Source organism: Polyodon spathula, chromosome 3, assembly GCF_017654505.1.
Source record: "Polyodon spathula isolate WHYD16114869_AA chromosome 3, ASM1765450v1, whole genome shotgun sequence".
In the NCBI taxonomy this organism is placed as follows: Eukaryota; Metazoa; Chordata; class Actinopteri; order Acipenseriformes; family Polyodontidae; genus Polyodon; species Polyodon spathula.
The window spans coordinates 6,456,327-6,470,565 of NC_054536.1; the positions used below are offsets into that span (position 1 = coordinate 6,456,327).

The window sequence follows — 14,239 nt, forward strand, 5'->3', positions numbered from 1 at the left end:
GGAGCACTACCTGAAATATTTTCTGAGATATGAGGCTTGGGCAGACTGGCCGTGGCAGCTTTCAAATTAACTGCCATTAAAGGGTTATTTTTGTTCTTGTACGGCACCCACGATCGAACTTGAACAAGAAAATCACAGAATGTCCTGATACAGGACAGCTGTGCACCAGAACTATGAAGCCAGCCAATATCTCAAACCGTTAGGTCTGATCATCCGGAAAGCAGAAAGTCACATGATCCCAGTATTGCGACCACCCTAGTCCACAAGTCAAAACGAAGCGTGCTGTTAGAACACTTAAAATATGCAGTTACTAGCTGAAATGGTTTAAGTGTTATTAGCAGTTGTAGGGGCAGCTGCAGCTTTGCAAATTCATACAATACAAGATTAGTGCTTGATTAAAGACTTGAGGAACCACTTAAAAAACGTGTCTCCCCTTTTATTGCTCTCAGTCTGGATCTCTGATCTTCTAGTCGCTGTTCCTATCCCAGATTTCTCTCATTAAGGCTCTTTTACCTTGTCCCGAGACACCCACCTAGCCCGCCTGTCGTCTGATTTACGGGTCCAAATGGTGCCCACCATGCATATTCACAATTGAGGGCTGGCCCAAAGAACCCAAGCATTCAGCCAGAAACCCCCAGCCTGTCATTTTATCAGACCAAGGCAATGCATGTGTGCCAGGTGTGGAAGATGCACTGTTCAGCTGGGAGCTGCATTGATAACTAGTCTCTACACAACTGCTACTGCCTTAATCCCACATCTCTACAATAAATACCCCTTTTGCTTTGTACAATACAACTAACCAAATAAATCATTGAGTTCATTCAAGGGCTTTTACATGAAGTGTTTTTTTGTTTTTTTTTAAGTGACAAGACAAAGCAAAGGATTGCTTGCCCCCCTTCTTTATTAAAGCAAATTATAGCCTATATGTAGTTTATAGGTTACAGTACTGGTGTGCAACTGCTTTTAACACAAACATAATTGACAGGCATTGCTGAGCATCGCGGACAATGCCAGACTAGCTGTATGCCGTTTTAGACAACGTGCCATTCCTATGATCATCCTGGCATTCATATTTTAGGAATCAACGGCTGCCATTCTGTTATTATAACCATATGTTAAAGTGACATCATCGTCAACACTTCAGTCAGTCAGACCAGCTGTTCAGTCCCACGCCCTGCCTTCATTCATCCACTGCGCTTAGAAACAGCACTTGAAATCTGAGTTACTGTAGGTGGAGCCACGCAGTCTCTGCGTGCATAAACCGGCCTCGGATATTAAAAAGCGAAAAAATAAACCATTGACAGCCCAGTGGCGTATCTTCTGTTATACCATGTACGCTTGTTTTGGGTATTCAACTACGTTAAAATAAAAACCGGTGGTAACAATTCGCGTCCATTTGCTTATGCATCTGATAGAACGATTCAGGACCGTGTACAGTCATTCGCTGCTTGTATGAACTTGGGCTGGGCAGGCTGGTTTATTCCAATCTGCCTTTGGCTGTGGGGTGTTGATTAGTGCTATCTGCAGAGGTGACGTCACTCGACCATCCCAGGGAGGGACGGAGGGAGGGACGGAGAAAGTGGGATCCGCCGGTGTCATGGCTGACATGTTGGAGAGGAAGTGATTCCCATCTGCACAAGAAAAGGGTGCATTTAATACCGATAAACCGTCTGGGGATTGTTCTCGAAAGACACAGAAAAGGGTTAGGGGAACGGTCCGCCGCTTTCGTATCCAAGGACGGTTCCAGTCGCAGGATCGAGTTGTAATTCTTGTCAATTTCAACCCAGAAGAGAGGAAGATGGCGGACCCGGCGGAGTGCACAATAAAAGTGATGTGTCGTTTCAGGCCCTTGAATTCAGCCGAAGTGGCAAGAGGAGACAAATACATCGCCAAATTTCAGGGGGACGACAGCGTGGTGATAGGGGTGAGTTTGTAAAGTGAAGCAGTTTCCTTTTGAGTTATTTTTGTATTGTTGTTCAACGTGCGACCGGCGTATACGCTTTTGTTTCGCTAGGATTGACAAGGACAGTGTCTGGGACCAGGGCTGTCCACTAACATTGGACATGCAAAACTCAGCAATGTACTTCACTTCATTGTTACAATTCCACATACCGTATCTTCTTTACTGTTTATTTAATGCGTTGGTAACCCTACAAATCCTTGCTCTTTTTTGAATGGGCACCCCGGTTATGTTAATGAGGCTCGTGTTAAATTAATAATAAAACATCTCACTTGTTTATATTTCTGTAGACAGAGACGTATATTACATTCTGCGTGGATCTCCATACATAACATTACAGTCGTTTCTGTGCTGAGGAAGGAGGGCTGGGTCAGAAATCATGAGACCAGTCGTGTATTTTTCCAGTGTGCCTGTTACACAGTTCAAACAAAGCCTCCTGGAATCACACAAGTAGAATGCAACTCCAGTCGCTATTCTAGGTATTGCTGTTGCTTTATAGTGGTATATTAATCTTCTGTTGGTGCTGTTGTACACATTTAGATTTTGTGTATTTAATTTTCTATGTTACAGCTCTTATGGGAAGTATTAAGGCTTACAGTAGTAGCACTGGCTTATTTTGTACTATATTTTAATAATAAAGGACATTTGGAGCCAAGTTGATACCACTATTGCTCCTTAACCTTGAGAAAGTGGTGGTAGTAAACATAACAGGTGAATTAAAAAAATGCATTTAAAAAACGTAAAACATTGCAGCCATTAGAATTTTTTTATGACATGGAAAAATGTTGCATTATTTCACAATAAGAACTATATAAATTTGTGTCTGATTCTGTTGTAATAGTTAACAAACTAATTCCATATTTTAGGGATTTGCATGAATGTCTGTCTAATTCAAGGATTTTGTCAGATTTTTGTTATTTTTATTTCTGTGTGAAGTTAGTTTTTAATTTTAGTTCCCTCCAAACTGTATTGATCCAGCTTGTCAGAGTGACACTTGAAGAGTGCTCTGCCTACAGTACCATAAAATGAAGCACCTTTACTTGTGGGATGGGGCAATATTTTCTTGCTGTACCCGGCACAGACTCCTCCCTGCTGAATATCTTGGGATTACTTCAAACCTGTGCAAATGATTAATAAGAAAGTGCAGTTTCCATTTTCTTGGAATGACTGAAGTGGGGTTCCTCAGGTCTGACTGCAAAGGCTGGTATTAAATGGAACCCCATTTAAAGTTATGCCAGTTTGGTTAGTAGTTGCCATTGCAGAAACCCAGTTCTGCAGTGGTAGCAAGTGATACAAATTTGTGGTACCACAGCGCTTATAGGATGTCTAATATTTTATATTTAAGTTTGAAAGAAAATCTTTTCAGGCATTCAAATACATTTACATCTGGTTTCACAGACCATGACTAGCAGTAATCTTGGAAGGTAACATTATAGGTAGTCCAAGGTTAGTGTTAATCAGGGTCTGTGAAACCAGCCCGCAGTGAACAAGATTTTATTTAAATGGGTTGTTGAAGGCACAGCCCCAGTGGTTTGTCATTCCTAGTTTTCGGCTGCTGAATTTAAGATATTGCTTGAACAATCTACAGTTGTTAAATTTGTAAGGACCAAAACATTCTTGCCTCATCTGCATTTGAACTTCACTTGTTGTCTTGCAGGTAATTAGACCTCCACAGAGTTTTCAGAGGGCAGGAAGTGACGTGAAATTCAGAATGTGAACTTTTAATGTGACATGAATAATCGGCTTCACCCAGAACAAAGACAAGGTCAAATGTTTAGGGCAAAAACAGCAACAGCACAACAAAAAGGAAAGCAAGTTTTTAATTCACCCCAGTGGACTTTAAACGTACAATTCAAATGAGGATGCAGAGGAGGGTTGCAGAGAACACCTATCTTAATTTTTAACACATTGGTTCTTTTTCTAGCCTGTCCAGAAGTAATTGTGTGTTCGGCTGTTCTGCATTTAAAAGCTGACTCGGACACCTCTAAAAGTACGTTGTCATTACAAATTTTGAATTTTGAAAATCTGAAGCTGTAAGAATCTTGTCCCTTGAGGTGCAGTTTTCTATCTGCATTCCTTTGTCACAGCCCTAGCGCTGCCCCTATTTTAATAACAAGTCTTTAAAGCGGGAGACCCTGAGCAGAGGGGTGCTTGTGAACAGTAATCACTGAATGTTTCTCCTGGAAACAGATCACTGAACAGGAACTCCACCAAGCAAACGTGAATAAAGTCATCATGGGATTTTGTAACTATGCCAACGGTTTGTAAATGTTCTTGACATTGTCTTATTTTTTTAATGTGTGTGTTTTTTTGTTTTTCTAGCTAAAATGGAAGAAAAAATAAACATTGAAATTGTGTAGGGCCTTACCAGAATGTGTTTTTGGAATCATTTTGTAAAGGCCTGAAACTTCCCGGCTGATGCTAAGCATGCAAGAGTCAAAAGTCTGTAAATTATCTTGTTCTTATTTTAAGCGAAGCAGCTTGCCAGAATAGCAAAGGTTGCACTACAGTATATATGTCCATGTGAGAGCAGTTACTCATTCATGAAATAACCTTGTCAGCTGAACGGGGCAGAGCCATATTTCCATCTACATAGTCACCATACAGCCAGGTTTTACAGAGTGTGTGTTAAAACCGTACAATTTACTTTACAGAGTTTGCTGGAAATCCAACAATTTGCAGCACATTCAGTAGTTTGAAAATGAGTGTGGAATAGGAAAATTTGTCTCCCAGAGTTGGAGTCTATCTGAAAATACTTGTCTAGAGGAAAGCAGTCGCTGTTTTCTCTCTGTTTGGTGCTTTTGAATTTACAGTAGGTGAGTGACAGTGGCACCCAACCAATGGCACTCCAACAGCCAATGGCACTCCAAGCACACCTTAATCTTGACCTGAACACCTCCTACCATTCTGTCCTGGGCTTCCTTCAAACAAAGATTGGCAATTGTGCCAAATAGTGGTGGTGGTAGGGCGACTTACAGTTGTTAAAAAAATATCACAGTACAAAGTATCGCATTATCAAATATCACATTACAGAATATCATAATACAGATAAGAGCAGTTAAGGTACAGTAGGATCAAATTCCAACACTTCAACTGTTTTATTATGCAGAATGTGTTGATAACAGAAAAAGAGAGCCACAGTTTTGAGTTCCAGTCCAAATTGAACTCCCTATAAGTTTATTTAATCCAATTATTTGCTGAGGTTGACATGTTTAAAATTAGTTTAGGTCTTGTGCAGTTTTTTTAGTGGTCTTGAAGCTAGCAATTATGGTTGAATCGGATGGGTGGGCTAGTGACATCACTAAATGGGGTGTTGTTGATAGCAGGGTTGTAGTGTCTATCCTGGTAAATATATGGATACCCAGAAGTCTGAGTATGCGTTTGATTGGTTCAATTTTACAGCATATCATATTGATTGGTTTAGCTCGTCTGACAAACTAACGTTTGGTACTGCTCTTCCCGCAGCATTGTCTTGCTCCCACCCATTCCTACAGCCTTCATTTCCATCCATTCCCACAAACAAAGAGAAATGTAGTCCCATAGTGTGGGAATCCCACAGGACCCGTGGGAGTCCCATCCTAATGCCACTCTCTTCTCTGCGTAGCCCTGTAATAACGGTCCTTTTCCTTTGTGAGGAGGAATTGCATGACTTGCAGGTGTGCATCTATAGCACATCTACCTGACACAGCTCTTGAGCATGGTCATCCACTGGGTTATGTAAATACAGTTCAACTAAGCTAAGAGCATTCCTTATGGTATGATTTAAAATACACTGCATCAGTGCACGGGATCAAGATTAGTGCAATAAACAGGGCTGTGGCCAGACAATGACCATTTTGCTAAATTTGATTCTACATTTTCTTGCCCTGCTTTAAACCGTATAGAAGGACCTTTTTGTTTTATTGTTACGTGTTCCCATGTGTTGCTACAACTGTCAGTAAGGTGTGTGTATTGGTTTATTTTTTTTTAGTTTTACTCTTTTTTTTAAACTGCATTCCACTGCCTCCAAGAAGGCTTCACATGGACCTGCATGGACCACTCAAACTACATTTCCCATCATCCTCTTGCTCACTGGTAAATCCGTCTCATGTGAGCAGGAGGATAATGGGAAATGTAGTTTGAGTGCAGGTCCATGTGACGCCATCTTGGAGGCAGTGGAATGCAATTTAAAAGTGGTCAAAATGTTAAATAATAATAATAATTTAAAACAATACACACACCTTACTTTAAACAGTTGTAGCAACACAGGGGAACATGTAGCACTGATGTAACTTAAAAAAAAAGGATGGTGAGTAAGTAGATTCAAGAAAATGCACAGAGTCCTTTTCTTCAGTCAGTTGCCAGGTTTATTGAAATATGCAGGGAGTCTGGTCCCAGAATACTCGTTCTTACAATTTTTGCATGTCATTAAATACCCTTCTGTATAGATGGTCCACCTCCTTTTTCTCTGACATTTAACCAATAGCAAAGGTACAACACATTATTCTGTTACCATATATTTAATTTAGTATGTGTCTATGTGTGTAGTCTTGTGTGACGACCTCTGAACTCGACGCATTCTTCAGACCCCTGGCGCCCCAAAAGGTCCATACATCTAGTTTTTGTCATCTTCCTTGTTCCTATCTCTCCGTTTTGCTTGAGACCCTTTGAATCCAGTGGCGTTATCTCTTATTCTCCCTGAGAACCTTTAGGTCCAACGCCAGTCCCTGGGATCCTTTTAGCTCCTTTATGCTTTGCATTCCAAAAGTCTTAGAGCCTGGCCCCTTCTGGTCCACAGTATTGTTATCTTGTTAGCTTGCAGTTAATGCTGGGCAAGAAGCTTGTATACATATCTCTATCAATTGTTAGCAGTACATGCAATTTGAACCAAACAGTCTGCTATCTGCAATATTAGTCTCTTTTCAAAAAACAACACCAGTATAGCTGTGCCAGTCCACATGCGTAGCAAACTGCTAATCAATTCTTGATCCATGTTTTCCAACAAGCACGATAAAGGATAAATAAGAACTTTTATTTTATCTTAATTATGAAGTTTCACAATGTTGTAATGTTGCAAATTATTGTGCATTAGTATATTAATATTCATTAGGCGTTGGTATACTACACAGCATTTTAGGATCGAAAGGAGCGTTGCCTTGCTAACAACACAGACTGAGATTAGGTAGTATATCAACTGTGCTGGTTTGGGATCTTATATTGTTGTGGCCATGTGCAGTATTGAAGTAGTTTGGGATTTTAAATCTGATTGACTCCAGTTCATTTTTAAATGATTGTTTGTACTGTTAGTTTAGTGAACAGTAAGAAAATAATCTTTGTTGATTGGGCTTCTGCTGGCTAACAGCTGTTAATTTTTTAGTGCTGCTGCTGCTAAATGCAAATTTCAAACACTGCCTTAATTGTACCATATTCCTTGTAGTTTAGCCATGTTTGTACAGAAGCAGTTTATAATCTAATTTTCTGCAATAAACAGATAAGCAAAGTGCAGTGGGGCAGTCTTCACTGTGAACTACTCAGTTCACCTACAAATGTGTGTTCATTGGTGCGGTTCTGGTACAGTAGAGGAGAAACAAAGAAACAATTGCAGACTATTTTTAGAGAAAGACATTAAGCAGAAGAGAAATGCAAGTGGAGGGCAGTTGTCAGTGAGCAGTCCTACTGCAGTTTTTGCATGGATCAGCATTCTGGAAACCTGCTGAAGTTTCATGATAAAGTACTACCGTCGAAATAAACTGGAATGGAAGCTTAATCTACTGATTTGATGTAAAATTCCCAGATACTGGTAATGGCAGTGTATAAAAGCAAATGCGCTGCCCCACGTACGGTATGACAAAGGTCATATGAGGTACTTTATCACAGTGGGGGAAACAAAAAGCATGTGGTTTCTATTTAAGGATACATCCAATGTTTCCAAATGATAGAAGGTCTAATAAAGTGCATTGCCATTTGAGACCGGTATGCTCTCTGTGTGCTCTCTCACTTTGTGCATCTAGATGCACTGATGAGATTACTTTTATTAAAGGCTGCCCAAACTACTCCTTCAGTACAGTTTGCTGATAATGCTGCAGTACTAAATATATTAAGCAGGTAATGTAGAATGTTTTGGACGGTTCTCTGTGGGTATATATTAACCTTTTTAATTAAGATTGGTTTCGTAAAAAAAATAAAAATAATGGTCAACTTCAACATCTGAAGTAAAGCTCAATCGCCTTAAGTCAGTACTTGGTAGACGCACCTTTTGCAGCAATTACTGCTATGTCTTTTTGGATAGGTCTCTACTAGCTTTGCACAGTAGGATGGTGAAATATTTGCCCCTTCTTCACGGGAATATTGCTCCAGTTCGGATAAGTTTGTGGTGGATTGTCGACGGACTACAATCTTCAAGTATAGCCATAAATTTGATTGGATTCAAGTCAGGACTTTGACTGGGCCACTCAAGAACATTAATTCTCTTGTTCAAGCACTCCAGTGTGGTTTTTGCTTTGTGCTTTGGGTCATTGTCCTGCTGAAATGTGAATTTTCTCCTCAGTTTAGGCTGACTCAAACAGGATTTCCTCAAGGATTCGCCTGTACTCCATTCTTCACTCTATTCTGACAAGCTTCCCAGTCCCTGCTAAAGAGAAGCATCCCCATAACATGATGCTACCACCACCATGCTTAATAGTTGGGATGGTGTTAACTGGGTGATGTGCTGTGTTGTGCTTGCGCCAGACGTAACGCTTGGAATTTAGACCGAAAAGTTTTTTTTCTCGTCTGTCCATAAAACCTTTTTCAACATGTCTGCAGTACAGTATGATCTACATGCTTTTTCGCAGACTCCATACGTGCTTTAAGACGAGGCTTTTTGAGTAATAGCTTCTTTTTTTAGGAGGCTTTGTGGTCCAGTGGTTAAAGAAACGGGCTTCTAACCAGGAGGTCCCGGTTAAAATCCCAGCTCAGCCACTGACTCATTGTGACTCAGATCACTGAACCCCCTTGTGCTCCGTCTTTCTGGTGAGACGCTGTTGTAAGTGACTCTGCAACTGATGCATACTTCACACACCCTAGTATTGTATCTTGTAAATTGCTTTGTGATGGTGGTCCGCTATGAAAGGCTCTATATAAAAATAGATATTTTTTTTCTTGCCACCCATCCATACAGGCCAGCTTTGTGTAGGGACTGGCTTATTGTTGATGTGTGAACACTGACTCCCATCTCAGACACAGAACTTTTCAGATCTCTCAAGGTCATTGTTGTCTTCAGAGTGACACCCCGAACCAGTTTCCTGCTTGCCTGGCTGCTCAGTTTGGGAGGGCGACCTGATCTGGGTAATGTCTGGGTGGTATGATGCATCTTCCACTTCTTAACGATGGACTTTACTGTGCTGAGAGGGATAATCAGCGCCTTTTGAATTTTTTTTCCTGTAGCCTTCTCCTGCTCTGTGCCTCTCTACCACTTTATCCCTGACTTGTTTCGAAAGCTCCTTGGTCTTCATGGTTGTTTTGTTGGATCACCATGGGAGTTGCAGCTTGAAAGTCTTTATATACCTGAGGGAAATTATCTACAAGTTAAACCACTTTGAGTACACACAGGCTGAAACCATTTCACTAATTTTGTGACCTTTCAAACAAATAATTTGCACCTGAGCTGATTTAGGGTTGCAGTAGCAAATGGGTTGAATACTTAACTGAGATTAAACAGTTTTTCTCTGTAAATCTTACTTGTTTATAACTTTTTGTAACTTTATCATTGTGGAGTAGTTTGTGTAGATTCTACATGTGAAGTCTAATTTGAAAGTGTCGTGGAGTATGCTCAGGTGCCAACAAAATGTGAAAACTTTGCAGGGGGGTGAATGCTTCTGCAAACCACTGTGTGTATGTGTGTGTGTGTGTGTGTATATATATATATATATATATATATATATATATATATATATATATATATATAACAAATAGACATCTAATCATAACAGCTGTCTGTGACATGGTGTCAGATTTCACCAACACTGAGCAGTGTTCTATCCCATATTACAACTGTACACATTTAAAGGTGCATTCACCTATTCCATGCACAACACTATGAACATGCTGAGTTTATTGCAGTCATCAGCTGCTCAAATTAACCATTCAGTAGAATGAGGCCACACACAAGTGAGTATTGACGCAACTGACCTGGTTGTAATGGGATAGGTCTCGGTTTTACAACAGCTGTTTAAGATTGTCCATAGTTACTGGTACACCTGGTGGTCCCTGTGATGGAAACACTGGTACTTGAGATGAAAAGGTTGAAAACCACTGGTCTACAGGGTTGTAAAAGCTCTTCACAAAACCCTTCATTTACAACCAAAGCCTTTTTATTGAGAGATCTAATAGGATTTGAAAGAAGCTAAAATCTATTCTGGATAATAATAATCCATAAGGAATGGCAGCCACCTGTGGTTCCTCACATGAATGAACCTCAGTAATTAGGAATACAAAATTAGAGCCATTCACCGTGAAGCTCCTGTAGAGCGAATACAATGAATACATACATTATGAATCAGGAAGGTGATGTTCCACTAGTGCTTAAGATATATGCTTTGAAAGCATGAAGAATGGGTCTACAAACTTGTAATTTGTCATTGTATTACAGTCATGGTGCTTTGTCACCTGACTAAGAAAATAGTTGTTGGTCACAGTGATAGATGGATGCTTAAGGTGATACTGTGGTAACGTTTTTAAATTGTAAAGTGCTGTCTCTGTTATGCAGCAGGATTTACAGTAACAACGTGCTGAAGATAAGAATGAAGAATGCCAAACAGTAATGTCTTTCCACTTTGTGTTTGTATTTGGGCCAAATAGGGGATTGAAGGCATGCAGTAAATGTTATGCTCATCACAGCGTCTAATTCGTGTAATTGGAATCAAGTGAAATCCATCTCGGTGAGTCAGTGCGCACACAGTACTGTGAATTATAACTTCTTAATTCTTCACATTAATTAAATAACCATGGGGGGGGGGGGGGATTTGTGATTCATTTATATTGTGTGCAAGCTTGGTTTCTATTAAAGTGAGGAACTCTTTGTATCATGCCTTGCTTACTGTGCAAATATAATTGGCATTGGAGATGTTTACTGGGAGTACGGTTGGGCTTATTGGTGCCACAGTACCTTTCGTTAACACAGTTTGTTTGTTTGTTTGGTTCATGTATGGTACAGCAAAAAATTATTTTCAAAATGAATATAGAGGATTGTTTTTATTTGAACCACATTTTGTATTATGCTAAAGTACTACAGATATTTTTCAATTGTAGCAGTGTGTTCATCTTGGTTTCTTCATATGTTCTTCTGAATAATATTTTCTATAATCATTCTGGGTATGCAGTAGGCTTGAAAATACATTCAAATTGGATTGTGCATGAATGAAATATTGAAATTGGATGTCTGAACTTAACAAGTAGGTGCATTTAGGTCAAGTCTTGTACCAATCGACCTGTAGGGCTATGTCATTTTATTGTTGCAAGCCACAAAATTGGCTTTTAAAATATGTTAATTGTTATACATTTTTTGTCTGTAGAAGCTGTTGGTGTCAAAGGATTCTATTCCTCTGTGCATCTGGAGGTGTATCTCTATGGCAACGTAGCAAATTTAGAAACCTGCCAATAAGAGTTCACTGCGGTGCAAGAGAAAGGATGGTTCTTTTGTGCTACCATAATTACAGCTTGCAGTATATCAAGTAATGATACTGCTCCTTAATTAGTTAGTAAATGTGTAATCTGTTTACTGCAAGGTGAACACTAAGTTTGTATATTTTCAGAGCAAGTACCCGCAACGACCTGGTCTGGCAGTTTCTGTTTGTCTGTTCTAAATATTTTGTTTTTTTAGTCTCTATACCTAGATAATAATTTTGCTTATTTTATGTGCCATTTATGCATAAAAGCCAGCGCGATACAGTATCTTAACTGGCTATGTGCACTCCTGGCATGTCAACGTGAGTAATGACTCAAAATTGCTTTTACAGCCGTTCTTGTTCAGTCCAGTGTTCCTGTTTCAGTGAATGCTGTAGTGAGCTGGATGAATCTCCATGAGATGTCTGGGGGAGGGAGGGAGGTGCTGTCTTGTGTGTTTTACAAAGCTAATGCTGTTAATCTCTTGTTGGTTTCAAACAGCTGAGCAGCATGACGTTTTCTCCGCTCGAAGCACATTTGTGTTGGTGACCTTCTGTTTCGGTGGGATAAGATCCCATTTGCTTCCCTTAGCAACTTCATTACCTGGGATCTACGCAGTACCATGACTACTATGTAGAGCTGTGACCTACAATACCAGCAGATGTATGAAAAGCTAATATTAAACATGCCTGAATTGAAGCTTTTGTGTGCAGTGATGAAGGCTGCATGTATTGCCGTGACAACCATTCAGCTCGGAATGTCATTTATTCTAATGAATTCTGAATTGCTTACTTTATTCTTTTGGATTGATCATTTTGTACTAGCAGTATCAAGCATGCTTTTAAAATTAGTAGAGAGTAATGTTGTAACTGTCTGCAATCAGTCCATAAACAATGAGCACGATTAGTGATCAACCTGAATTCAAATTCACAGTTGAGAGAACACCCAGGAGACTGCAAGGCTGGCTTTTATTTGTGTCTTTATTCAAGAATCATTTAGTTGGAATACAGAGTGAGCAGACAGCTGGTCAGTCCATCGTGTAGGTCTGTAGGGCACAAAGGAGATGTGCCATAGTCTGCTAAGGGTTTGAGCAAAGTATACTTCTAGGAAGTAGTAAAGCATGTCGTAAAGAAAGGTGAATAACTGATTCAAAACTGTATTTTGCATTAAGTAGAAACAGTTGCAAGATGCCAGTAATATAGCAACCTGTTTGTACCACTGAATCACAGAAAAATGAGAAATTATGATGCAGGGCTCCAGACTGACTGAAGTGGTCACAAATGACAACTGGTTAGGCGCAAAAGTGCTGCCTCTAACTTTTTAAATGCATGTGTCAATATTTATGAATGCGACATGGTGTTGGCCTGTATAAAAAATAAAAAAAACAAAACCGCATATCGCATGTTTTAATAAACTGAAGTGCGAGAAGGATGGTAACAATTTGATCAGATACAATGCTTGTAAACAACGAAAAATAAAAATACTTAAGGTTTGTGTGTTGCACACGTGCATTAACAAAATGCCCATGAAACTTAAAATAAAGAAAATAATTAATAAAGGGCTGCAATGCAGCAAAAAGCTCAACAGTTAAACAGAAAAGGAAGTGAAAAGGTTGTCTCTGAACTCCAATAAACCAACGTTATCTTTCGCCAGTCAAATCCTAGAGTGCCTTAAAGTTCTGAGTCAACGTGTTCTGCATTCCAGATGTAATTTTTTTTAATTAGTTACAGTTTTTTGTGATTTCATTGCACAGCTGATTATATCTGTTCAGCCATTGAAGCAGGCATGGTAATTTGATTACTGTTACCATAATGAAAAACAGTAATGTATCATGAGTTTTGTACTAAAGCAGGGTGGGCTGTTGCAGGGAAAACAAAGTTTTAAGAAATGTGAAAACAGGACGCACAGAAATCCTTGGAAATGTAATTAGCAAGTGTACTGCTGAGATAAATAAAATAAAAAAATAATGAAGGGCAGCTTACTTGATTGCAGTAAAAAACGCCATACACGAAATTTTGCGTGCAGATTGTGCTTATGAAAATATCTAACGTGACAGTGTGCTTGCTGTGGTGTATTTAATATCGTAAATATAGCAGAATGAACTTGCTTCAATTTAAACTCGTTTTTACTGAAAGATAAACGGTAACATGTAAGAGAAGTGTCTGTTACATGCTGTCAGATCAGGACTTCACTAACACTGAGAATGGGAGCTGCAGCATGCTATTTCCCATATTACAACTGTACACAATTAAAGGTGCAGTCACCTATTCCATACACAACACTATGAACATGCTGAGTTCATTGCAGTCATCAGCTGCATAGATTAACCATTCAGCAGAATGAGCCAAATCCTTCATTACAAAATGCCACATTACCATTTCAATACAAATTCGAGTTGGATGGCTTATTATGGTGATAAATCTTCACAAGCAGACATTTCGTTGGGCATACAGTATGTAATCTATACGTCTTTGTCATGGCTGTCTAGACAACTTTTTAATTACTTTTGGCCTATCGTACTGCAAATTGGCCATTGATTTCATGACTCTGCAATTCAATACAGTGTTAGTGGTATCACATGTGTAGTAAACAGTGTGTCACAAGCTGTTTTTCTTTAGTAGTGTACCACTGGTAAGCTTCATCTGCTGTTGTGAAGTT

General features: G+C 39.5%; 1 protein-coding gene across 3 annotated transcripts in view; it reads left to right on the top strand.

Moving 5' to 3' along the window:
• Positions 1-1,569: 1,569 nt before the first annotated feature.
• Positions 1,570-14,239, top strand: part of LOC121311236 (kinesin-1 heavy chain) — a 41,205-nt gene continuing 28,535 nt past the window's right edge. For all 3 annotated transcript variants that reach the window (XM_041243886.1, XM_041243892.1, XM_041243883.1), the window contains exon 1: positions 1,570-1,924. In XM_041243886.1, coding sequence (XP_041099820.1) covers positions 1,799-1,924 — 126 coding nt within the window. In that variant the 5' untranslated portion in view covers positions 1,570-1,798. The remainder of the gene's footprint in view (positions 1,925-14,239) is intronic.